Genomic DNA, 25,742 nt, shown 5'->3' on the forward strand with positions numbered 1-25,742 from the left:
TAATTAACTAGTTGGGATTTGGTGTGTGCGTCCAAAGCAGCTCCAATGTTCACTCTTTTTTCTGATGATGCCGGTCTCTTGCTCTTTTCAATATCCGTTTTCTTTTTCTGGGTGAAGATGAAGACTCCTGTTCCTGAAATTTGGATTTTGAATACTTGTGGTCCTCCATGTTTCCTTCTTCAAACTTGCCGGGGCCGGTAAGCGACGACACCCATTAGCAGCAGCTGTGAGTCGAAAACACAAAAGGCGGAGCAGTATAGCCTGTATGTCCCTTACTGGCTAACGTATTTCAAGATGGCGCATCATTATGGAGCGTCAAATGTAAAATTCCAAGCTAATAGGAATACTTGAAATTGATGGTCGTGGTCAATATTCATGAAAAAGGACAAGTTTGTGAAGGGCAATACAGATTTTGATAATGAACAACTACAAACGTTACACACTGGGGCTTTAAATAAAAAATGAATGGTCCCTTAGTAATTATATTAACCACTGTTGATTCCTTTAACATTCATAATGATTAGTATAGCTCCTTTATCATTGGCATCATTATACTGCATTGCAGAATGAATGCGTGTGCATGAGCAGTGATTGACACGCAGTTAGACACCCCCCGTGGCCCTTATTGGTGCATCTGAAGAGGTAACGGTGGATTTTTGCAAATCACACTATAGGCTGTAGGTGGTGCCAGAGGAGCCAGATTCTTTTTTTAAATGACCTGCTTCATGTAGTTCTACTGGAACATAGGGTCAGTTTCAGCAAATATGACAGAAAGTTAGTTTTATAAGTCTTACCTACTGCACCTTTAATATAATTTATAATCACATTATTATGCCTTACAGCAGTGATAATTATGAATTATAAAATGATTATAATGTATTAAAATCATGAGTTATAATAGAGAAAATTGTATTTTTCTATGTATTATAATACTTCACCTAAGTCATTATAAAATGGTTTATAACAATAATAACACATTATAAAGTATTATGATTATTTACAAGTGCGTATAACTATACTTATACATTGCTATAAGCAGATTATAAACTCATAAATGCATTATAGACACAAAGTGACCAGCAATTATAGAATATTATGATACTTGACCTTATAAGTCATTTAAAAAATGCTTTATAATGAAATCACAATATCAAAGAGTGGTTTACTACAGTGGTGGTAGTAAAAATCAGGTCTTTTATTCGCTCAATCACCCACTGTTCAGCCCATATTATTAAATTTCTGCTATAAGTTAGATATTTACATCATTCAAGGCCCTTCACAAAATACATCATGATCATCTTAACAAAGAAATCTATTTACATTGTACAAAACATTGCATCCATGATCACCTATACACCAAACCCTCTTTCCCTTGCAAAAACAAACCAAAAAAACCCCACATTTTCTTCATTTGTTGTTTTCCCCACCATAAGTTGTGTATTTCTCACTGGTATCAATCCCCACCCAAACAACCCAGTGTCATATTTTTATTTTCAGACAGGCAGTAACTATGTCACAGATAACTGGTCAGCTACTGAATTACTCATCAAGACTGTCAGTAAGGCAGGCAGTTCATAAATCCTTTGTCAGTCAGATCACTGTTCTTAAAGATGTGCTCTCCTTAACATGTTTAAGTAACTCTAAAGCATCTCTGTGTTTGGAGAAGTTGATGAAAAGGAATTAAAATCAATGGAAATGAATTAATGTAAATTGCAACTAATCAAACTGAACAAAAGAAAGACGAGTTACTTTTATTCATGCTATTGTGCATTTGAAAGCTTTCTCTAGGTGGGATGGTTTCAGGCATGGCATAGTGGGAATGGACTTGAGACAAATGAAGCTTTATGTAGGACACAAGCATTGCTTGTAGGGCTGGGTATAGTTTAAAAAATTACGATACCAGTAGCCTTAAAGTGATACCAATACCAATGAAGTACTTCATTTGAAATCATCCTTCTGCATTTTACGCCACAGGAGTGTAGTATAGCCATACTTTCGAAAGTTTGGTGCCATTTTCTAATTGGGGATGTTAAGAATGCCTTTCACAGACTCTGGAGTGCAAATGTGAAGAAAAAACAAATACAATTCAATATTAGAATATGTCAGTGTCCAGCCTGTTTACTATGTGCCTATTGGAGCTTTACTTACATCTCATTGACATCTGAGGATGGCCTCTCCCCGGTCCCAGAATAAGGTTTGTATGTATTTTGGCTGATATCGAACAGGGCCAGTGCAGAGAAATAATCTTTACATGTTGATTGTTCCATACATGCCAGGATGATTGCTCTATAAACAGATTTGGATCATCTGAGTATTCTTTCTTTAATATATCCAATAAATGCTTAGTTTTTGACATCCTATTTTAACTAACTATTTCAGCCTGGAAGCCATTTTATGCCCCCAGCATATGAACAGACTTGGTTAAAACACCTAGTAAAACCCACTGATGGTTCATAGAATCCTCCACCACTAAAAAGGACTCCCTTGGTTGATTGAAAAGGTCTAATAAGAGCGTGACTGTTCAATAGTCAGAGTTGATGTGATTAATTTCATTAATCAATTTAGTGGTTTAAAAAAGAACCAAAAGAACAAAAAAGAAAGACCTTGCAAACATAACCACTATGAAGGACAGCGACAGACAGAAACAGAAGGACAGAGATGGAGTCCACTATGTCTTAGTTCAGTGTTTATCCAACAGGTCAATCGGAGGACCAGTAGCTTCAGCCTCCATACCAACCAGTTCTTCAGTTCTATGTGTCTGTAGAATGCATGACTGTATGGACCAACAGTACCAACCAACTTTTGGGTTGAAACGGATAATAGTCAATACTCGGTGTCTTTCAATTGGGACGTTTTAACTCCCTCATGTTGGAGGTGCACTGATACTGACTGGCTCATATAAAAAAAAATTTGTCTTTAAAGGATAGTATCAGCTTGATATATCTGTAAACTTGTAGTATAAATGTATCTATTGGGGTGTGTGTGTGTGTGTGTGTGTGTGTGTGTGTGTCTTCAAACAGTCACCATGTTTCTCTCCGAGCTTCCAGTGGTTTTCTTTGTGCGAGCTGTTCAGTCTTCAGACAGCCACTATGTTGTTCATCTCCCATTTCTGGGTGGTTTTACTGTTGTCACAGTCTGATATGAAGACTTTGTGGAGCAGGTCAGAGCGGTCCAGACATTTCCCTGTTAGGAGAACACAGATGAACATTGCTATTAGCAGTTGTTACAGGGATTCCGAAGCCCCGCCTCCCATATGGATCCCTGGAAGTGGACCTTTTCCAAAAGGGGTTTGTGTTTAGAGGTACTCAACTTGAGAAAATTTGAGCTCATCTAATTTAAGGCAATGTGATAGTGATGTTATGTCTCAAAGTGGAGCGTGTTTCAATATTCCACAGCAGCTACATCTGAAAAAACGACTTCAAAAAATGGCATAAATTATGTGACTAATGACGTTTGAGACGGTTTTTATCTTTGCTTTTTTATTGAACATGTGGCTGGTTTGAAACTGGTCTGAACCTTTGTGTGGTTCACTGAGTGAATTACGACTGTTCAATCACAGCTGAATTATTCGGTTTTCTTACCATCCCAACTCTCTGTGATCTCATTTATTTCAATAGGGCCAATGCAATTTTTTGAGGCTGATACTGTTTTAAAAAAAAATATTTTTAAACAAACATTTTTGTTAAGATTCCTCAATTATAAAAATATAAATCATTATTACAATACTAAATGTCCTCAAATATATATTTGACACTGTACTGTACTGCAAGTTCTTGTTACTAATCTGCTAATACTGATATATCTGTGTTAAACTAATATTGGCCGATAATATCGCCACTGGTTTAAGGCGCTGACACACCGAGCCGATAATCCGTCATCAGACAGTCTGGCGAGGTCAGTGACTCAAGTCTGTTCGGTGTGTTCCGTGCCATTGTCCTTCCGAGGCGTCGTCGTCCTTCATTTTGGCCAATTTGACATGTATAAATCGGCGGGGCGGGCACTGCCGGCAGTCGGACTCAAATGACCCATCTGATTGGTGGCGTGCTAACCCGGAAACGGGGAGCGGGATGAGCGTGACTAGGGTCTCTCAAAATCTGACAAAAATCTTTTAAACTGATCTTTGTCGATCTGAAATGAAGACAGATTCAGCAGCTGCATGGCCTATTTCTCACTTAAAATGTTTTCAGAAACACGTTTCGGTGAACTATTGTAGTAAAATATGAGATCGTATTCTGAACAAGCCGCCATGACAGTCTGTCTTTGAATTTCCGGAAAAACCAGACCCACGTGACGGTTCGTCCAATCAGCTGCTGGTTTTCATTTTTGGGCGACAATACAGATTAGCGCCGCCTGCTGTTATGGAGACGTATTACGTCTCGTCGCTTTGAGGCACTTTTTGACCAACTCGGGGGCACTGATCAGTCCAACTGCCTTTTCTGCCAAGGGTCAGCCGTCTGGTCTGTGTGTCTGCAGCTTTAAAGAGTTTAACTACACGCAGGCTGTATGTGCCTAGTGGTTGCTTCGTGCTCTGTCTGATCAGGTGGCTGTGTTTTCTCCTCTAACTATACCAGAAGGACTACAGAAAGGGGTTCACACACATTTTCATGGACAAAATCTCAAAACTTTTCCATGACTTTTTCAGGTTTTCCACCACCGTGGAAACCCTTTACAGACCATATTAGAGGTAGTGTGACACCATCAATGACTAATTTTCCTTCCACTGGTGACATGATGATTGTCAGTGACACTGAAAACAGAATGAAAACTAACACTGTGTGTTAAAATAGTGCAGATTTTACCTGTTGGTACATGAGTGAATCGATGGAGATCCTGGATAAGCAGAGGGAACAAGAGAGAGAGAGAGAGAGAGAGAGAGAGAGAGAGAGAGAGAGAGAGAGAGTGAGTGAATTTTCCTTTATTCCAATACTTTCTACTTTCTGTCTAGTGGGCATGTGTGTGTGAGTATGTCTCACCTTAAAGTACTTCCACTCAGTGTTCTGGTTCTGATCACAGTGTGTGATGATGACTGCTGAATTATCACTTCCTCTAGTCAGGCACTGGTCATACTGCATCAACTGGTTGGCTTCATTGATACGGAACAACTACACACAGCACACAGCACACAACACACACACTAATTAACACATCACAGAGTCCAGTGCACAGTGTGTAAAGTACTAGCTGCCCTGAGGCCATTAAAACCTGTATCTGGCAAAACTAGCAGGGGTTTGTTCCAGAAAGCGGGTGTACTGACAACTCAAAGGCCCTGACACACCAAGCAGATGGCCAAGAACTAGTGGAGGCAAAGGTTGTTGAGTTGGTTAAACCTGCTTTCTGGGACAGACCCTGCATTGTTTTGTAAAAACTTAACTAAACAATGTTGTTGTGGTGTTGCTGAATAGTTTGGCTGACAGTATCTCCCTTTAAAAGCTCATGTGTCGGATAAGATGAGAGAGAACTGGGACTCTGATGACGACTGGTAAAATAAAAAATAAAAAAGACTGTGGTAGACAGCAATGCACACCAATACTTGGGCATCTGAAGAAAATAACCTGTCTGACCAAAACTACGAAAGTAGTTTTGAGTGTGAAAATTAAGGATTTCTGATGGAACTTGGCAACTTGAGACATGGACAGAATAAGAAAAAGCACTTATTTACTAAGGGAGATGGAGTTCAATTGTCGTGTTCTTCAACAACCAAACCTAACTAGATCAAGACCATCTCCATCTGGACTGAACAGAGCTACAGGAGACAAAGCAACACACCACATGAGGCACTGTGTGTGTGTGTGTGTGTGTGTGTGTTTCATACCTGGTTACCCCCCATTCTGTGGCATGGTCCTATTTCCACATTGCCTCCATTGGTGTGTCCCATACTGTCAATACAGTAACTTGTTTCATAGCCTCGAATCTACACACACATGGACAGGGTACACACACAAAGCCTTATAGCACAGGATATCACAAAAAGCGAGCCGTCAAATAACCAGGAAGGAAACAGTACTGTAGTGCTGTGTGTGAGTGTGAGTGTGTGTGTGCCTACCTCTCCCCATTCTACATTTTTTGGAGGCAGAGGGTAGTACAGTGGAATGTCATACGCTATTTCCTCCATGAACCACTTGAAGCTCTTGCATCGATGTTCCTCCCTGACAAAAAGTCCAGCCAACAAACAGCAAGCCATTATTCACAACCAGTGCACTTAGTTTGACTGTAAGCTAATTATGTCTCCATTTCTAACCAATTCAAAAAAATAGAGAAAGGAATTGCATGGAACTTCAGCTTATTTCAAATGGTAAGAATCTTCAGTGTGTCTAAAGTAGTATTCAAGGCTTAAAACATATTTTTAAATGCATAAATAAATGGATAGCATGAGTATATGAATATACACTATGACCAATTTCAAAACTGACACGAACATAAAAACAACTATTAATGCCTGTATGTGTGTAAATGTATCTTCTGAAACTGACAAATTGGATGATTTCAGATTATTTGATGTCAAGTGAACAGTCTTCTCTTTCTTTACAGTGAACTTACATTACTTAAAACATTATTTAAATTTTTTTTTCTAGCAATACACTAGGTCACCAGTATATTCCGTGTCATTTCATGCAATACTCTGACCGTGAGTCACAGCAGCAGTCACATTGTGATAATTAGGTCGTCAGAATTTGGAAGCAGACCGTTTTTATTTGGTCACCAAAGCATCTTAGGGAAAAGGTGGGTCCTGGATCACACTGAGTTATTTGCAACATTGTGCAAACAGACGTTTCAACACCACTGTCTTCATCAGAGTCAAAATGGACAAAGGCAAACACATACAGTATATAGTGTGCAATTCTCATTGGATAATTGGTTGAACAGTATTTCAAGTTCTACTGGATACTGGATACTAAGGGTGGGAGTTGCCATAGTCAATGGCCGAGTGCCACACCCCACTAAGCCACACCGCACTAAGTCACATCAAGAACAAACCTGCAGGCTTTTTTTTATACTGTGGCCACTGCACAATGTTCTAACTCAGTGGTTCCCAAAGTGGAGTGGTTGAGGGGATTCCAGGGGGTCCCGAGCAGTGTTGGGTGTAACGCGTTACAGTAACATAACTACTTTTTCGGGTAAAAAGTAGTGTAACGCGCTACTACTGAAAATTTGGTAACGAAACGTAGCTCCTTTTTCAATTCGGCGCAACATTACTTTTCCCAGGGACAGATTTGACAGCGACACTGCCTTCTCACAAGCTCCACACGGGACGTGACAGACGCTGGTAGCAGAGTAATCATGGCAAGCGAGAAGCAGCCTAAGCTAACTTTTGAGAGCGTTTCAAGCTTTGTGGCTTTTTGCTGGACGGCGCTCTGAGCCAGGCAGACACAAAGCTGACAACCTCACAGATGGATGCGGTGGAGATGGCCTCATACATACACGCATCGGACCGCTGTTGACTTGTGTCGGTTGCACGGACACGCAAGGATTTCCAGAAAAGAGGCTGCATGTGTCTACGACAATGCACGGACCATTGTGGCTGCGCAACTGGTACAAGTCGACACAGACATTACATAGTATACACTAACACCGTGTAACGCCGATGACCTGCTGATGTGCATTCAACCCGCAGCCGTCAATCTGTGAGTAGAGAATCCAGTCTGCAGTGTAGTTCAGACACTTCACTGATAAACCAGTGGCTTTATGGTCAAAGATAGTTTTTGTATAATTAACTTAAGTCTCTGCCAGAGACGCCTGCTTTTAAAAGGAACGTAAAAGTAACGAGTAAAGTAAAAAGTTACTTTCCATAAGGGGTAACTAAGTAAAGTAACGGATTACTTTTTTAAGAAGTAACGAGTAACGAGCAAACACTACTTTTTAAAAGTAACTTCCTCAACACTGGTCCCGAGTAAAAGGGGAATCACTTTTTCCCTAAAATTTTCATTATAATTCCATCCATAAGTGAAATACACTTTTGATCATGGGTTTATTAAACTTTCTGTAATAAAACATCTGGTGGCAAAAATTCAATGAGATGGGCAGCCCTGGGATGAAATCTAAATTGGGATCTGTGATATAATTTGTGTCCGTTTAGGGGTCTTTCATGTGACAAGGTTTGGGTACCACTGTTCTAAATTGTCAGACAACAAATGGTATGCACTGGTAAAAAAATACTCCATACAATATTTCATAAACTGCAGCAGATATGATAAAGTACTGCATTCATCACGTGTAATTAATTAGAGTAAACGTGACCAATTCAGTTTTCAAAAAACACCATATTTTTGTTGTACTGCACATTGCTGCAGCTCCTCTTTTCACCCTGTGTGTTGAGCTCTCTGTTTTAGCTACAGAGTAAGACATCTCAACTTCTGTAAGATCTTTGTTGTCAGTCGCACATACGCAGTAGCTAGGTAAGGATTACATGAGCTAGCTAGCTGTTTCTGCAACTTTGGCCTGTACAAGGCAGGATTAGCCGGGAGACTTCTTCTAAACGAGGGCACACTTCCAACTTTGTGTGGAATACCTGCAGAACAGGGACATGTAAGTAGTTCTATACAATTTATTTTGTAGATTAGGGTGAATCTGTGTGTGTTGTAGCAGTGGTTTGCCATTGAGAATGAGCTAGCATGCTAGCGGTTAGCCCCCTAGGCCCCTCGTCTCGGCTAGTGATGTAGAAAGCCGTGCAGATTTTGAACAGCTCATCCAGAGACTGAAGGCAGGACACATTCAGAAACCTGTATCTCACTCAAAACAGCATGGATGTTTTCTTTTCCAAGTTTGTATGCGTGTGGAAGCACCAGAGACATAAGATAACACCCCAAATCCCAGAAAAAGTGATTTTTTTCATAATATGGACACTTTAAAGCTCTTTTATGTTTGTCCAACATAAGCCAGAATTTCGTGTTCTTTTGCTCCTGATGTGACTGTAGTGCATGGGTTGTGGCACTTGGACATTGACTATGGCAATTCCCACCCTTATATTTATACAATATATTTGAAATCCTGTTCAACCAATTATCAAATGAGACTTATACACCTGTTCTAGGTTAACTATTTATGCATTTGCCTTTGTCCATTTTGACTCTGATGAAGACAAAGTGGTGTTAACATTAGTTTGCACAATTAAAGGCTGCAAATCAATCAGTGTGCTCCAGTCTCATTTTTTTCCCTTGGAAGTCTGCTCTAAAACAGTCTGTCAGTGGACTTTTCTTACAGTATGATCTCTTGATTGTCAACTTTTGTCAGGACAGCCGAAAAATCAGACAGTGTACAGGGTAAGGTGTGCAACAAGCAAATATATGAGAAATTCAGAGATGTGGAAAAGTGTGATCAAATAAGACAAAAGAATAAATCTTAACACTTATCAGAAATAAATACAAAGTATGCATATTTTGTTATACGTTTGTTATACCTGAAGCGTTTAAGCTCGATGATGTCTCCGTAGGCTAGAGTGAGAGTTTCAGGACGACTGGCATAGAAGTAGTCCTTATATTCATCCCACCATACCTCTACCACACGGACATAGTTCTATACACACACACACACACACACACACACACACACACACACACACACACACACACACACACACACACACACACACACACACACACACACACACACACACACACAATGACATGAATAATAATTTTGCATTCCAAGATATAACATAATGCTGATGTTGTCTGCTGTAATAACTGATTACATTTATCACCTCATAATATACAGAAAGTGTTGATGCTGAATGGACAACATGCAAAATGTTACTGCACACCTGGGTCCGGATGAATAGTCCTTGCATATGCACAATAAGCATGCATATGCAATTTCCCACAAAAAAACTGGGATTTATGAAGAAGAATGTGAAGTGAGAATGTGGGCACCTCACACAGACTCCAGAACAGGCGCAAAAATGTGTTTCTACTAGAGCAATCAGGGGGTGATATAAGTGCAGACTAAAAGAAAGGTGAGAGATAGAATGTAATAATACAATTTGTTTATTTGGGTTGATAACCATTTTCATTGACTGTGTGATTTTTTTTGCAAAGTACACAAAGCTCTGTAAAACATTTATATACTTAAAGTTGATCAGTTACTTTTGTGATCAATTTTACATTGTAGGCATCATTTTATTTTCCGTTAATGATCCTTACAATTTATCCTGTATTATCAATGTCTGAAAAGTCTGTTTTTACATCAGCATGTAAACTGAATCACAGATTACCTTTTGGACATTTGGAGCCGGTACAGGTAGTACGCAATATGCAAACAGGTAATTAAGGGCATGTCTGCATCCATTTTAGGGCCAACTGCGGTAGTGGAAATGAGGCTTGTGGATGTGCGCCCATTTCCACATTGAACAAGATTGAAATAATAGAACCATGCTTACACAGAGATTTAAAATTCTGATGATGCATGTGCATATTTCTGTCTTTGTGTGTACAGAGTCTACACAGAGTTTCAAAGCATGAGCCACTCTACCTTCAGAGTGGGCGACGATCCAACATGCGCAGGAGGAGGGTTGCCTTGCCATCCCTGAAGTCTGTAGATATGTCCGACACGAGAACAGGGTACAAAGAGCAGCTGCCCACCACACTGCCAGATCTACATAAAAACACAGAAATAAATCTAACATAATGGATAATTGCTAAAAACTCTTTTTAAATGATTTGTTTGTGGCCATTTAGACTCAATGTGTATAAACTGGTCCATTCCATGTCTACCTTGTATGATATTTCAAAATTCTCTCCTCCCCATATCTGTAGTCCGGGGTCATACAGACCCAGCTCAAAGAAGAAGTCTCTCTCTATCGCAAAGAGACCACCTGCCATGGCTGGAGACCTACAGGTGTAAAGACAGACACACACACCCACATCCAGAAACAGACATATAGACACATACTCAAACAGGTGCATCACTGTCACTGTCATCACATCATCTTTTCTTTTGAGGTTGGTCTGAATCCCATATTAAACAGTTCATTTCTGTCTAAACATTGGCATCTACATTGCCTTTACTTAAAGGTGACCTATTATTCTTTTCCGTAATCCCGTCATAACTTAAATGTTACAATGTCGGGTTTTTATGTTAAATGTGGCCAAAGCGTCAAATAATGAGGTAAATGTATTTCAGAAAAATGAGCAAAAACCTCTGATTTCCCAATGTTCAGAACGCTCGGGTTTCAACGCTTTTTCTACTTTTGGCTCCGTGTCACATCACACGGAGCTGGTTTTCTATGATTGGTTATCTGCTCCAGGCAGGCAACTGAAGCATTTATTTTAGGCTAACGCCAGAGAAAGCTGTAATCTTGGCTGCCAATGTTATTCATTTTCTCCCCAATTTCAGGTCACTTTACTGCTGGAACATGTCTGGTTGGGTAGTATGTGGTTTAAAAGCCTTTAGCTGTCATTTTTGATGGTAGAAAGTGCTGCTCTATTCCATTACAATCCACTGATAACTACAAGTAGCTGCATGCTAACGCCAGAGAAATCTTGGCTGCCTTTGTTGTTCATTTTTCCCCAATTTCAGGTCACTGCTGTAACATGTCCAGTTGTGTAGTATTTGGTTTAGAAAAATGTACTGGTGATTTTTCACAATACAAAGTCCTGCTTTATACTCCGTTGCAGTCAGTCTCCAGCTGCAATGTAGCAGCAGCGGAGATTTCAGGAGACTCTGAGATGCAGAAACGCTGACCAATCAGAGCAGACTGGGCTTTTTTGGGAGGGGGGGCTTAAAGAGACAGGCGCTCAGACAGAGGGTGAATACAGGTGTAGCAGCCATGGGCAGTATGAGCTGTAAACATGTTCTAGTAGAATCACTAAATATAAAAATGAATCTGAAACAGTATAATAGGTCCCCTTTAAAGCACAGTCAGTCAGAGACAGTATGAATAACAACAATGACAACACAGAGAGCATAACATCAGATGGACATAGAAACAGAGTCCAAGCACAATAACAAATTAGCGGAAGCAAAGTGGAGAAAAAAAGACTGACAAGAAGACATGAATGAAAAAAAAGTGATTGGGGGAATGTGCGGGTGATGGTGCCCCAGTCTGAACCCGATTCACACCAGAAGCTCCCCTGTAGACCCGACAAAATGTCCCAACACAAACTCCACTACTTCCTCTCGTTTTAGATTCAGGCCCAATCATTTCTCACTGAAGGCAATGCCGTTATGTTAGCATAGCCCTTTAAAGTCCCTGCAGTTCCAAGATGGCTAAATAAGAAAAGGTAGATTCAGACTCCTATAAAACAGGAAAGGATTCGCTAAATTGGCCCAAATAACCTTAGTTTCAGCAAAAAACATCAGAAAGTCAAATTAAGAGTAGATAACAAACTGGAGTAAATCCCACTAAATTAAATAAACAAGCCCATAACCCAGTTTGGTGAAACCAACACCAATCAACCCCAGTAGTAGAAACATTGAAGCACACAGGCAGTCAGTGGACAGGACAGGAACGAGTTACTCCCCATCAGAGTGAGATAGTTTTGGTTTAGTTGGTTAGTTGTGATATGCAGTAAGGGTTTGACTCTATTATATATATTTTTTTATATTTATATATAAGTTGGTATTACTGTAAATATCAGCTAATGGTACCCATAGGTCTTTATATTTCTGTTTTTGAGTTGGTTTTTTTAGGTTCTACTGAGATGAGTTGTTTTTCTTCATTTTCACCTCTCTGGTTTAAGATTAGCATTTCCTAACAGGTTAGTTAGGGTAGTGATAGTCTTAATGTCAGACATATCATTAGCATTTGTCCAAATTAGTCAGGAGGCATTGATGTTCTGTACCTATATGGCTCAGTCTGAGTTTTTCTGAGGTTTTTTTCTCGGTCTCCCAGAGGTACTCTCTTCCAGAGCATGCTCCAGTCCCAGGCTCCTCTAGCGAAGCCATCCTGGTCTCCTCCACCCTGGGGCTCGATGGTGAACTTCTGGCCGTGGATGGAGTCGATCAGAGGCACCGTACACACCGTTCTGACAGAGTGGGGATGGGGCCAAGCATACAAGATACATGGGGGGAAAGAGGTGTAGGGGTGGTGTACATGAAGGAAATAAAAAACAGGCAAATACGGACAGCAGTGCCAGTCGAAACACAAAGACATTGGGTGGGGGTGTCAGAGACCAAGACAGAGCAAGACGCAGTGGAGGATAGGACAGGTGGGATGAAGGAATGGGAGATGGAGACACAAACAGAACAGGGATGAGTGTTAGCATGCTGGCTGTGGTTTGTGTACCGGTACGGCTGGGTGGTATGTTTTCTCTTGGCCTTCTCTCTCTGGCTAAGCGGTACTCTCTTCCAAAGCAGGCTCCAATCCCATGCTCCTCTAGCCAGGCCATCCTCATCCCCACCCTGCTGGGGCTCCATAGTGTACTCATTACCATCTATATAGTCTATCAGTGGTACTGTACATGCTGTCCTACACACACACACACACACACACACACACACACACACACACACACACACACACACACACACACACACACACACACACACACACACACACATACACACACAAGCCTTTGTTTGTATTGGGCTGGGATGATTAGTCAAACAATACTCACTAGTGAATTCCTTCCAATGCTCTGTTCAAAATGTTGCACAGGAGAGTTTTAAGGCTGAGATATGGAGCTAAGACATGTGTCTTGAAAGCACAGTGTTCAGGCTAAACAGTTCTGTGGCTCACACATAGAGAAATCTATCGTAGAAGCTATCCAGGAGAAAATGCCTGGCAAATTAAGGTGCACTTCATATCACAGAATTATTCCTGGAACGAGCAAGAGTCTTATACAGTACATACAGCCTGCAGAATTGGTTTCAGCAAATACAGTCCTCAGTGCTGTAGTAATGGTAGATATTAAAAAGTGGAGCCATCTCTAGTTTGTGTCTGGCATGGTACAGAATCCTGCAACACTGTGGCAGCTGAGAGCAGAAGCAGATTAAATACAGTGACCAAAATGGACACAACCTCAGACAAATCTGTAAAATACAAGCAGCCCATTAATCTCTATCACTAGATCACAGAAAGGAAATGCTAAATCGTGTTATTTATGTCTTTGAATAGGCTGCACAGTGACCCTTTAGTTTAGAATAAAGGTAAGCACAGATCTGGATATTCGAGTAAAGATATCGAAATACAACAGGACACTAACACTGATTAGATTACTGATTAACTGTATAAAGAAAAGGTAGTATAATATGATTAATCTACAACTAAATAACGTTTCCCGTTTGAACCATACCATACTGTCTAATACAAAAAGTACCACATGTATAAAAATAAGAAAGCTGTGCTGAAAAGAAAAGTTATGGTTTAATAAACAGACTAAAATTTAGTATTAAACCAGTTTGTCTCTGTTTGATGACAGCCAGCCTTTATAAAGTTGTGTGTGTGTGTGTGTGTGTGTGTTACCTGTCTTTTGAAATAGGAGCAACCAGTGGAGCATACCAGTTGATTCCAACCTCACAATGAGCATCCAGGTAGATTAGCACCTACAAAACAAACAAACATTTGGATGTCTTTGTTCCGTACTGTTTAACGAGAAGGCCATGGTGTCAGTCTGATCAATGCAACTGTTGATCACCTAGTATAAGTTGCCACTGATAAATATTCACACATCAGTTGGAGCAGTAGCAGTAAGATAATATGATACCTGTCCTTTAGTGGCCTTATGGGCTCCTATACTCCTGGCCTGGATCAGTCCTTCTCTCTTCTCATTTCTGAAGAGTTTTACAAGACCGTTCCATTGCTTGATGTAGTCTTCCAAACGCTCCTTGAGATGGGCTACACACAGAAACACACTAGTCAGCAGGTTCTCTTGAATCAGATCTACCTATTTTTATGCATTGATGAATTGTTCAAGAGATGACAAGGTAACCAAGTTTACAAACCCCCCCCCAACCCTTATACTGTATGTGAGGAAAGCAACCCACCTTTGTTGCTGAAGTCATCTATCATGACAATCTCAGCCAGGTATTTCCTGGGAGTCCTCTTGATGACACTGTGGATGGTTCTCATCAGTGTAGACCAGCCTTCATTATGGAAGACTATCACCACACTGGAGGTCATCAGTCTGTCATCATATTGCCAGTACTTACACCTGGAGAGGTGGGACAGAGTGCCAGGTGCAAGTCAATGACATTCAGGTAACAGGTTGCGGCTATCTCTCTAATGCAACTTCTTCTCATTGGATGTGTAGGCGAGTCCAAAATGAGTGAAAATAGTCAATTTGACAACATTGTAGTAAATATTTTCGGTTCATCAAAAAGCTTGCTCGTTAAGATACCAGTAGAGAAGCTAATGCAGGACCAATTAGTGCATAAAAAGTCACCAAAATTAAGTATTTGAACATAGTTAATAATTAAATATTAAAATTAATAATTAAATACAAAATGAGGGGGGGGAATCATCATTGTCATGCTGTACTTTGAGATCTTTGTTCCATTTGTCTGTGGGCAGTAAGACTGAAGTGTCTTATGAGAGAATGTTCTATAGGAGGTGGAGTGGATTTGAATAATTGCACAGCCCTACTTTCAAATTTTCAAATTCAATAATTGCAACGTCTTTCTAAAAGTCAATGAGTAATCGAGTTAAATAATTGTGATTTCACTATTGACCAAAAATAATAGTTATTATGATTTATTTCCATAATTGAGCAGCCCTAACTGAAAGGTGTCAATATTTGTCGTCTAGTATAGCCTGTTTGATCTGCAAATTCTGGATTGGGCGGAACAGTTTTAGGTGTACTGGTGTAGGTTGAAGGTCATAAACAAGCAATTATTGAAAAGATCGCCAGGCTGGCCACCCCTCTCTCTAATAAAAGGAATCTTGAATCTTTACATTGAGGAAATTAAAGTGGCCATATTATGCTAATTTTCAGGTTCATAATTGTATATTGAGGTTGTACCGGAATAGGCTTACATGGTTTCATTTTCAAAAAACACCATATTTTTGTTGTACTGCACATTGCTGCAGCTCCTCTTTTCACCCTGTGTCCAGGTCTCTGTTTTAGCTACAGAGTGAGACCTCTCACTGCTGTAACATCTTTGTTGGCAGTCACATATTAGCAGTAGCTAGGTAAGGATTACATGAGCTAGCAACTGTTTGTTTCTACAACTTCAGTAGTACAAGGCAGGATTAGCCGGGAGACTTCTTCTAAACGAGGGCACACTTCCAACTTTGCGTGGAATACCTGCAGAATAGTTAGTTATAGTTAGTTAGTAATTCTTTTGTAGATTATGGTGAACTAGTGTGTGTTGTAGCAGTGTTTTGCCATTCAGAACGAGCTAGCATGCTATGGTTAGCCCCCTCGTTTCGGCTAGTGATGTAAAAAGGCCCTGCCGATTCTGAACAGCTCACCCGGAGACTGAAGGCAGGACACGTTCAGAAACCATATCTCACTCAAAACAGCATGGATGTTTTTTTTTCCAAGTTTGTATGCGTGTGGAGGCACCAGAGACACAAAATAACACCCGGGCACTACAATACAAAACATGGAATAATTCCATAGCTGAGTTAGTGCTGATGGGGAGGGATTTTGGTAAGGATAAGGATGTTGTTAGCTTTCCACCAGGCTGACAGGGTTGTGTTGATGGTAGGATAGCTAAAACATCTTTCTTGATGGTTTGGTTTGTTTGAAGGGGATGTCTTTCATGTGTAGATCTAGATTAGTGGTTGTTCTCAGTCTAGACGTGAGAAGTTGAAATCATTTGACCAATGTTTGATATACTGTAACCGTATGGCTAGGTAATAATAAACGTTTAGGGCGTTCAATCCTCCAAGAGATTGTAGAAGTTTGTTTGACTTATGGTTTCCAGTATAATGTGGTGACTCTTAACTTGAGATAGAAGAGCCAGCCTAATGGTGGGTGCACTGGGGTCAAGGACAAAGATGGTTGATAGTTGTTAGCTCATTTCTTGTTATGAGAGGGTTTTCGTGTTTTCTTTTGCCTTAAAGCTTTAGTGCGTAACTTTTTGATATTAATCCGTTACATTCAAGCCATTGCCAAATGAGTTGCGGTCATAGAAGGCTAGTATCATGTGGACGCGCAGACAGTGTTGTTGTCATTACTTAAAATTCCTCATGAGGGTGGCAGAAACTACTAGAGCTGGGCAATCTATTGATATTATATCGATATCGTGATATGAGACTAGATATCGTCTTAGATTTTGGATATCGCAATATGGCATAAGTGTTGTCTTTTCCAGGTTTTAAAGGCTGCATTAAAGTTACCAGACTGTTGTAACTATTATTTGCCTTTACCCACTTAGTCATTACTGATGATTATTTATCAAAAATCTCATTGTGTTAATATTTTGTGAAAGCACCAATAGTCAACACTACAATATCGTTGCGGTATCGATATCGAGGTATTTGGTCAAAAATATCGTTATATTTGATTTTCTCCATATCGCCCAGCCCTAGAAACTACACACTATAGCTTTAACCAATCAGTATTGAGTGAAATATCCCTCCAACTAATGCCATTTCCAGTCAAAAGGAACCTGTGGTAGTGCTTGCTAGAAGCAGTTGTTGAAAATCTTTGACGATGCTGATTTATTTGTTTTTTTCTGTAAGATGACAACGATCTGTACATTTTTGTCGATCTCATCCACGCTTCTTAACTTTTCTGTTTCCCTTTTTCAGTTACTATTTTTTTCATGAATGTAGCTAGAGTAGGCTAGCTATAAACGAAGATGACATCCCTATTGTTATTCCCACTTACAGGCTCTGATTGGTTGGTCTGTTGACTGTAAATGATCACAAAAACAGACCTATGTATTTGAATTAGGGCTTTCAAACAATTATTTATTTTTTAAAATCGCGATTAATCGCTGAATTTCTATAATTAATCGCATGTTTTATCACATGAGTAGCACTCTCCAAAATAGTGCTTTTCCTGAGCCCACTAGCATCAACCTGAGTCACATTAATTAGCTCGTAGGTGGTAGCTCAAGCTTGACGTGCTTTGGTGATATTTTAATTCGGCTTTACACAATGTGCATGTGGTTTTCGACTTGTCTAATGAGCTGTCCAGGAGTTTTGGAAAATAAAAAGCGCCATTCAGAACTGTGTTTTCTGCTGTCTTTCTCCATCATGTCTGAAGCCTGCAGCAGCAGGATGTGTTACGAGGACGTAATGCAGCTTGATGATAAGTAAAGGTGCAGCAAAGGGTCAAAATAGCAGCCTGTTAGGCACGATACGAAGCCGAGTGAAGTGTAAAATAAATTAATAAATGGCGGCATGCGATTATAAAACATGAAAGCGTTATGCTCGGCCCTTAATCGCATTGCGATTAACACATTAATGGAATGGAAGTTGTCTCACAATAAAATGTTGCTGCAAGAGCAGCCAGAAGGACTCAAAGCCAATGCAGAGGGCTCCTGCAAAAACACACAGGGTGTTCCGTTAAAAGACGAAGTTAACAATAAGTGGTGCTGTGACAGAGGAAGAGTGACCTTTCCCCACTAACTGACACACTGTAGATTCAGTGTCTGCCCGAATTAACCTCAGCTGTCAGTACACTCACTTTTACACACGTTCGCGATAAGATAACACCTAACACTGCAATAAAACTCTCACAGAACTGTGTAAGGTGCCACGCATATGTACCCACCATTAAGAAGACATCTCCTCCTCTACAATGACAATGAATGGGTATCTGACTATTTGTCCTACAGTTTCTTGTTTTGTCAACTTGTGGATTCTTGGCATTTTGGCACATGTACACTGCTGTTTGTCTGTAGAGGGTGTGGAGTATTTTGATCTATAAACTGAAAGTGAAAACAATCCAATGAAAGACAGTGATCTCGCAATGGAGGATGTGAGGCTTTTGATGTGTTCTTGGCTGAATTTGAATGTTTTTTCTCCGTTTCTGCCTTGAAAGGCAATAGTAAAATACATTGCTGAAAAACACCTGTCAGCTTATATGAGAGCTTCTGCAAACACTGGGTGGGACTCAGAAGTGAAAGGACACCAAACATTGTGCATCCGTGATGTGGCAATGTAAAAGACTGACTCATGTGTAGTCTTCAAATGTCAGACCACTTTAAATGGTCTGAACAGCTTGTTCAGTGGGGTGGGTAGGAGTCACACCTAACCGCCTTTTGTGTGTGTGTGTGTGTGTGTGTGTGTGTGTGTCAGGTGCTAGATATATAAGGAAGAAAAAAAAACAGGCGGGTGTTTCCGTGCGTAGTGGAAAACAAGCCCTAATCCTGCTTTTCTTCTTTGAATTTTTCGCTGCAAATCAGCCACCAACAACTTGACGACAACAAAACGTTTTGAGGCCAGACGCAGGGATTCCTCCTGGTGAAAGATCTACTAGTGTGCGACCTGCTGTCGCTGGTCAGTCAGGTAGTGTTATGTTAATAAGACAGAAAGTTGTGTAGTGTGAACAGTACAGGGATGTGTTGATTTTAAAAGTCATGTAGTGGGAACTTAGCTTAATACAGACATGCCATATTAGTATTAAGTTGCAAATGTGAATAGGTGCTGTAATAGTAATTTAGGGCTGACTACAGTTAAACAAAGTGAGTAAAGAAGGTGGCAGACATGTAGTCAGTATGAACAGCAGTACTCACTCTTCATGGCGTATATCACTAATGGTTCTGTCCAGTGAGATCATGTCACTAGCTACCATGTTAAAGCCAAACTCTTTGATGGAAGACTGGATGGCGTCTTTGTACTCTGGACCCAGGACAAAGGCCTTGGCTCCCTCTCCAGGACCGCCGGGCACCCCTTGAGGCTCAGGTTCCTCGGGCTCAAAGTTTCCCAGGATACCTTTCTTCAGGATGGGGCTGGTGTAGGCTTGTGTGTGGGGCTTGAATGTCACATACTGCTGCTGGATCACCTGCTTTTGGTTGGGCTGCTGGTCAGGTTTCTGAGGATCGTTGGCCCCTCCTGGAGACGACAGCCAGAAACCAAAAGATGACACAATATCACAACATACAAGTGCTAAAGAAACTGTACCTTACCTGTACCGTATGTACCTTTTGCCCTCTTTATAAGAGGGAAATACTATAAAACAAATACTGTTTTATTAAAAAATATTGGGCACACTGATCGAAATCCCTGTTTGTGTACTTGGTTTGCATTATTAACAGCTATTAGGGATTTTGAGATATACATATTTTAATTAATTTTTTTAATTTCTGATTTTGTAGCATCTAATAGCACCAAATTGTCTTCTAGCCTAGGGCTGACAATTTTGAATTTCAAAACATCAAAAGTGAAAAAAAATTAACTGGGGAAGATTTAACATTTAAATTGCATTATGGTACTTTGAAACTTTCCATTAGGTTGCCTTTAAAGCTATAGTGCGCAACTATTTTATATTAATAAACAGCCGTTTATTAGACCAGTGATGGAGGAAGTCAATGGAGGGAGAGTGAGGTGTTAGACCTAATTTGTGTATGGGGAGATACTTCAATTCAATCAAAACTAGAAGGATCATACCGTTACCGTCTCCGTTTTTGAAAAAATAGACACACAGACCTCTGTAGTGAATTTGCAGCCAAAACCCTGCAAAAGGCCAAAATAGCCAATTTGGCTCTCTTTTCCTTCATTCATCTCCTCCTCAGCACCTGCTCATTAATGTTATGCCTGCCATTACACAAACATCTTGAAATAAAAGCGAAAATGCTTACTTCCTCCATAACCTCCCAAACTTTAGTGCAACAGCGTGCTGCGTCTGATGTCATTGTTATTGTTTTTTTGTGCATGCGGGTCAGTTCGAAACCGCAAACAGTTCACCCTGGAATCTGATATAGGCCACATTTTAAAAAGGTAATGTGAAGAGCCAAACAAAAAAATCGGATCTGAGCAAAAAAAATCAGAATTAAGCATCAAGACTGGCGGTGTGAACGTAGCCTAAGTGTTAACGTCAGGGACATGATTTGAGCTGTTGCAGAGTCTTGACTCTTAACATGACGTTACAACGTTATCGTCAGCGCACTCACTGTAAATGCAAACGTCGGCTGCTGTCTCATTAGATAGCGTTAACTGTAACTTAGGCTACTATTAAACAAACTAACGTTAGCTAACAGTTGACGTTAACAGCAACGTTAACGACCAATAAAGTCACTAGCAAACTTACAGATTCCCTGTTGCACCTGCTGTGAGGTCAGAGGCTAGCGGATCAGGGTCTGGCTCTGCTTTGTGTTTTCCTGCTGTTTGTTTACTTGATGTAACGTTAGAAATCGCAGCAGTATCCCACCACGGGACACCGTTGTCATTGTAACATTACATCACTCTGACAGTCAATATTCGCGGTGACCTCGTCGTTCATTTTAACATTTGCAGTTTTTCTTTTTCTTTCAACTACTCTCTATTCTTTCAACCTCCCAAATTCGTCCCAAAATGTATTATCGTCGTCCCCGACCCTTTTTTTAATTGGCCCCAGGACGAGGGGAGGTCCTTAAGCTTGAGCCCTGGTCATGTGGATGCGCCGATAGAGTTGTTGTCATTACTCATGGGAGCGACAAGAAACTACGCACTATAGTTTTAAACATGGTCAAATATCTTAACTGTAACATGTATTAAATAATTAGAGTTGTAGAGATCTTAAACCTCTGTTAGACCATGAGTGTGTTATTGTTAAGAAAACATAAAGCCATTGTGATCCGTTTAGTAAATTCGACAGTTTCCAGATGTCTGGGTTAGGTGTTCACTAGCCTTCATTAACTCTCTAACAAACGTTTTTTGATAAAGTATGCCACAGTCTTAGTACCTTGCAACGGTCCTTGCAAGTAAATGTCACAGAAATACAATTTGTGCATATCGGGACCTGTAAAATGGCAGATTTCCTTTACACCTGCACCTGCTTCAAAAAAGATGGACTCTTTTTTGAGAATGTGGGCGGCTTGTTTATGGGATGTTTAAAAATGGAACTATGTCTCACCATGTTTGAGTCTGATGGAGTTGAGGTCGACCTCCACCCCTTCCACATGAGGCCATGGCACCACGGGCTTAAACTGATCTGCTAGGTCTCCTTTAGGCAGCACACTGTCATCCTTTACAGAGGGATACAACAGAGGGTATTATACAGTACATTAAACAGATGGACATTATTAACACAACATCAGAGAATAATACTGTGGGGAACATGCTGGGACAAATAAATGATTGAAAAATAATAAAACTGTTGTGTGACTAAATATGGCTATGGACCAACTATAGGTCTACTGACAGTGAGCAGGACGAAACGCATATGGTTCAGCACAAAACGGATACGTGTATCATTTGGAGGGATTAATTAGAGTTAATAGGGCCTGTCACAGGTAATCGCCAACATAGGTGGATGAATACAGGCTACCTATTTGTCTGTGGGTTTGCCATTATGAGCTTTTAAAGCTCCTTTTGCTCATTATTTGGTTTTAAAGATTGCACATTAACTGTATGGTTGAGTCTTACCCAATTAGCCATTTAGGGAACCATAGTCTCACAATGCCACGCTCGTCTCCACAGCGCTGTGTCAGTCAGTGTTGGAGTATGGTCTGGCTACACCTTATATCTATTCTGCAGGGGCTGTGCAGCAGTGGGAGTGTCACTTAAGGCCCAGACACACAGAGCCGATGGCCAAACGTTGGCAGAAAAGGCAGTTGGGCTGATCAGTCTCCCCAAATTGGTCAAAAAATGCCTCAGAACACACCAAAGCGACGAGACGTAATACGTCTCCATAACAGCAGGCGGCGCTAATCTGTATTGTCGCCCAAAAATGAAAACCGGCAACTGATTGGATGAACGCGTCACGTGGTTCTCATTTCTCCAGAAATTCAAAGACAGACTGTCATGGCGGCTTGTTCAGAATACGATCTCATATTGTACTAAAATAGTTCACCGAAATGTGTTTCTGAAAACATTTGAAGCGAGAAATAGGCCGTGCAGTTGCTGAATCTGTCTTCATTTCAGATCGACAAAGGTCAGTTTAGAAGATTTTCGTCAGATTTTGAGAGACTCTAGTCACGCTCATTCCGCTCCCCGTTTCCGGGTTAGCACTCCACCAATCAGATGGGTCATTTGAGTCAGAGTGCCGGCAGTGCCCGCCCCGCCGAATATACATGTCAAATCAGCCAAAATGAAGGACGACGGCCCCTCGGACGGACAACGACACGAAACATACCGAACAGACTCGAGTCACTGACCTCGCTAGACTGTCCGACGGCCGATTATCGGCTCTGTGTGTCCAGGTCTTTAAATGGCCCATTTTGTGAAGTCCTATTTTGTTCTTAAACACCCAAAAGGTAGCACAAGTAGACTTGATATTTCACAATTATTGTTTTCTTTGAGATCGTTTGTATGATCTCGACATTTGAAGGCAGCTTCATTTCATGGAGAAAGAGAGAAAAAGAATAACTCCAATCGATTAATTGATTATCGAAAATTAATTTAATAGTCAACAAGTTATCGATTAATTGATTAAGCTTTGCAGCTCTAGCGGTTATCCAAGTTTCTTTTTTAACTTTCTTGCAGCAGCGATTAGCCATCGCAGCGTGATGTGGGGTTGCGTTTCTCCAAACATCGAATCCGTCTCAACTTTTCGAAACAGGGCGCTGTATTTTTTACGGCTCCCCACCTCCACAGCCTTAGCCCACTACCCCCATTCAACATGTATGGAAAGCCTTGCGTTTTTCAATGGACCGTCTGAGGAGCGCCCGAGGACCGCTGCCGCCTGAGGAGTGTGTGAACCTAGCCCAAGGGAACCTTAAACATCCCACTGTGGGAGTAATGTGAGTGGGTTCCTATTTTGTTTGTTCTCATTGATACAAGGATACACATGCACCTGCCAATGGTTTTACACTATTCCACTGATCTACAGTTGTGTTTTTACAGGTAACTGTCATTTTTGACCCCTTGATTACAATGTGACAGAAACATCAAAAATTACCTATTCACTGAATTGAAATTGACCAAAAGAAGTCCATCAGCCATAGACGACTAATGTAATAATCCTGTCACCCAACCCTAATTTCAATTCAATTCGATTTTATTTATAGTATCAAATCATAACAAGAGTTATCTCGAGACACTTTACAGATAGAGTAGGTCTAGACCACACTCTATAATTTATAAAGTCCCAACAATTCTAGAAAAACTCCCTTGCATAAATGTTTTTTTGTTGCTCCGCTATACTTCAATAGGCGTTTTTACATCATAGGGTCATTTTGTTGCACATCAGCACAGATTCATACACTGAAAATGCCTGAAAAGAACTTGGTGAAGACATGCTGGACAAGGCAGAAAACAAGCTTCCAAGTTTCAAAAACATTTTATCTGTACATTACTCACAAAGTAATTTGTGTTCAAGTCACATTTAGAGAGATTCATATTATTTAGGGGGACTTTAAAACATTAACCAACCATTGTTATCTACGCTCTTGTTTATTTCATATTTATCATTGGGATACTGGATACTGGGATAATTCTTGGTATATGAATACAAAATTAGTTTCTTTTTTGTAAAACGTATTCACGACAGTTTCTGGTCCAAATAACGTTAGCCGGACTTTTGGTTAAACTGTTAACGTTAACTTTCAAGACAGTTCCACCTTAACGACGCATTACAACAGTATGGTGACATATGCGGATGTGTCCTGGAATGAACGTGTGTGATTTAGGAATGTAACGTAAGGGAGGATGCAACATGGATGTATTAGCTAAAATAACGGGATGCAACTGTAACATCCAAATGAAAAAGCTAGCGTCCGTAGCTAGCTAACATTTGCTAGGAACAAATCTCCATGACAACCAATGTAAGTTAGTAACGTTAGCTAGAGCTGAAGCTTGTTCTGATGTCGCTGTGTTAGGAGTGACGTTTTATACACAGTCCACTACAACTCATCTTTATCAGTCATCATCCATAGACATTTTGCATAGCTACGTGTATTATACACTTTGAAGTGTTGGGCTGGAGTTATGCTAGCACTGATACGTGCAGTTCCCTCTTGGACACTTTGCTAAATTAAGGTAACGTTACCGGATTGCTGTTTTCAACTTACCCGTTTTCCAAATGGGTTTTCATCGTTGGGTTTCGGCGACAGAGACGACCAGAGCACCACCAAACCAAGAAAAATCCCAATGACAAGCAAACTTCGTAGAATGAATCCCACTTTTATCCTCATCTTGGAAGCCCTTCACGAGTAGCCAGGCTGCCAACAGCTAAACTAGATTAGCCGCTACTGCTCCTAGCAAGGACTAGCCGGCTGGCACGATAGGCAAGCAGCTAACAACTAGTTCGCTGCTGTTGTTGCAAGTTTGAACAACAAGGCTGGTACTAACGTTAACTCGACGACAGTCAGTGGTGCGACCGTGACCTTCCTCTAAAAATGATATTTTGTATTGACCAGGCTGAATGAAACTGCTCCTTTCCGGGTTCTTCTCCCCGTTTCCTTCTTGACACGGTCCCTCCGACCTGCTAACGTTACTGCTGACAGACACGGCTCAGCGTAGCAGCCCCCCACAGATAAGTTCTTCCCAGCTGAGAGGCACAAGTCTGTAAATGGCTCACCTCACACTTTCAAGAATGTTGTCTGATAGTTATATCCTATTAATAATTCTGTATTTTTTTCAGTATATTTCTTAACATCCACATTTCAAATATTAAAATGGTGTCGTTCGGTTTCTGACATGGCTCGACTCGATTCACGAATATACAACCAGGTTTACTGGTTGTGGAAAGTCAAAACAAGAAAGAGAGGTCTGTTTGGTTTTCAAACTATGTTAGGTGACGCCCGATCATTTATTAAAAGGGCTGTGGTTC

The 25,742-nt window shown here is 40.6% G+C and overlaps 1 protein-coding gene across 3 annotated transcripts; it reads right to left on the bottom strand.

Annotated features, from left to right (window-relative positions):
- Positions 1-1,174: 1,174 nt before the first annotated feature.
- Positions 1,175-25,669, bottom strand: galnt7 (UDP-N-acetyl-alpha-D-galactosamine: polypeptide N-acetylgalactosaminyltransferase 7). 3 transcript variants are annotated; one of them, XM_078267174.1, is made up of 16 exons: positions 24,982-25,669; positions 21,885-21,996; positions 19,567-19,885; positions 14,920-15,086; positions 14,640-14,770; positions 14,399-14,478; positions 13,220-13,402; positions 12,777-12,959; positions 10,707-10,824; positions 10,465-10,587; positions 9,395-9,510; positions 6,044-6,146; positions 5,813-5,911; positions 4,974-5,102; positions 4,800-4,830; positions 1,175-3,183 (listed from the first exon to the last, which is right to left on the bottom strand). In XM_078267174.1, exons 1-16 carry the CDS (start codon positions 25,102-25,104, stop codon positions 3,077-3,079), a joined length of 2,124 nt encoding a protein of 707 aa, XP_078123300.1. In that variant the 5' UTR covers positions 25,105-25,669; the 3' UTR covers positions 1,175-3,076. The 3 variants fall into 3 exon arrangements, with proteins under 3 accessions (XP_078123300.1, XP_078123317.1, XP_078123307.1); XM_078267191.1 differs by lacking the exon at positions 12,777-12,959; XM_078267181.1 differs by lacking the exon at positions 13,220-13,402 and having other exon boundaries at positions 24,982-25,667.
- Positions 25,670-25,742: the final 73 nt, after the last annotated feature.

This window comes from Sander vitreus, chromosome 2, assembly GCF_031162955.1.
Source record: "Sander vitreus isolate 19-12246 chromosome 2, sanVit1, whole genome shotgun sequence".
In the NCBI taxonomy this organism is placed as follows: domain Eukaryota; kingdom Metazoa; phylum Chordata; class Actinopteri; order Perciformes; family Percidae; genus Sander; species Sander vitreus.

Bases quoted from the DNA above. Each gene is read 5' to 3' on its own strand.
- galnt7 (XM_078267174.1), bottom strand. From the start codon at position 25,104: ATGAGGATAAAAGTGGGATTCATTCTACGAAGTTTGCTTGTCATTGGG. The intron at 10,825-12,776 runs GTACAGAACATC...TTACACCTGTAG, and splicing joins ACTCAGACTGAGCCATATAG to GTCTCCAGCCATGGCAGGTG. The intron at 5,912-6,043 runs GTAGGCACACAC...ATGTGTGTGTAG, and splicing joins AAAATGTAGAATGGGGAGAG to ATTCGAGGCTATGAAACAAG.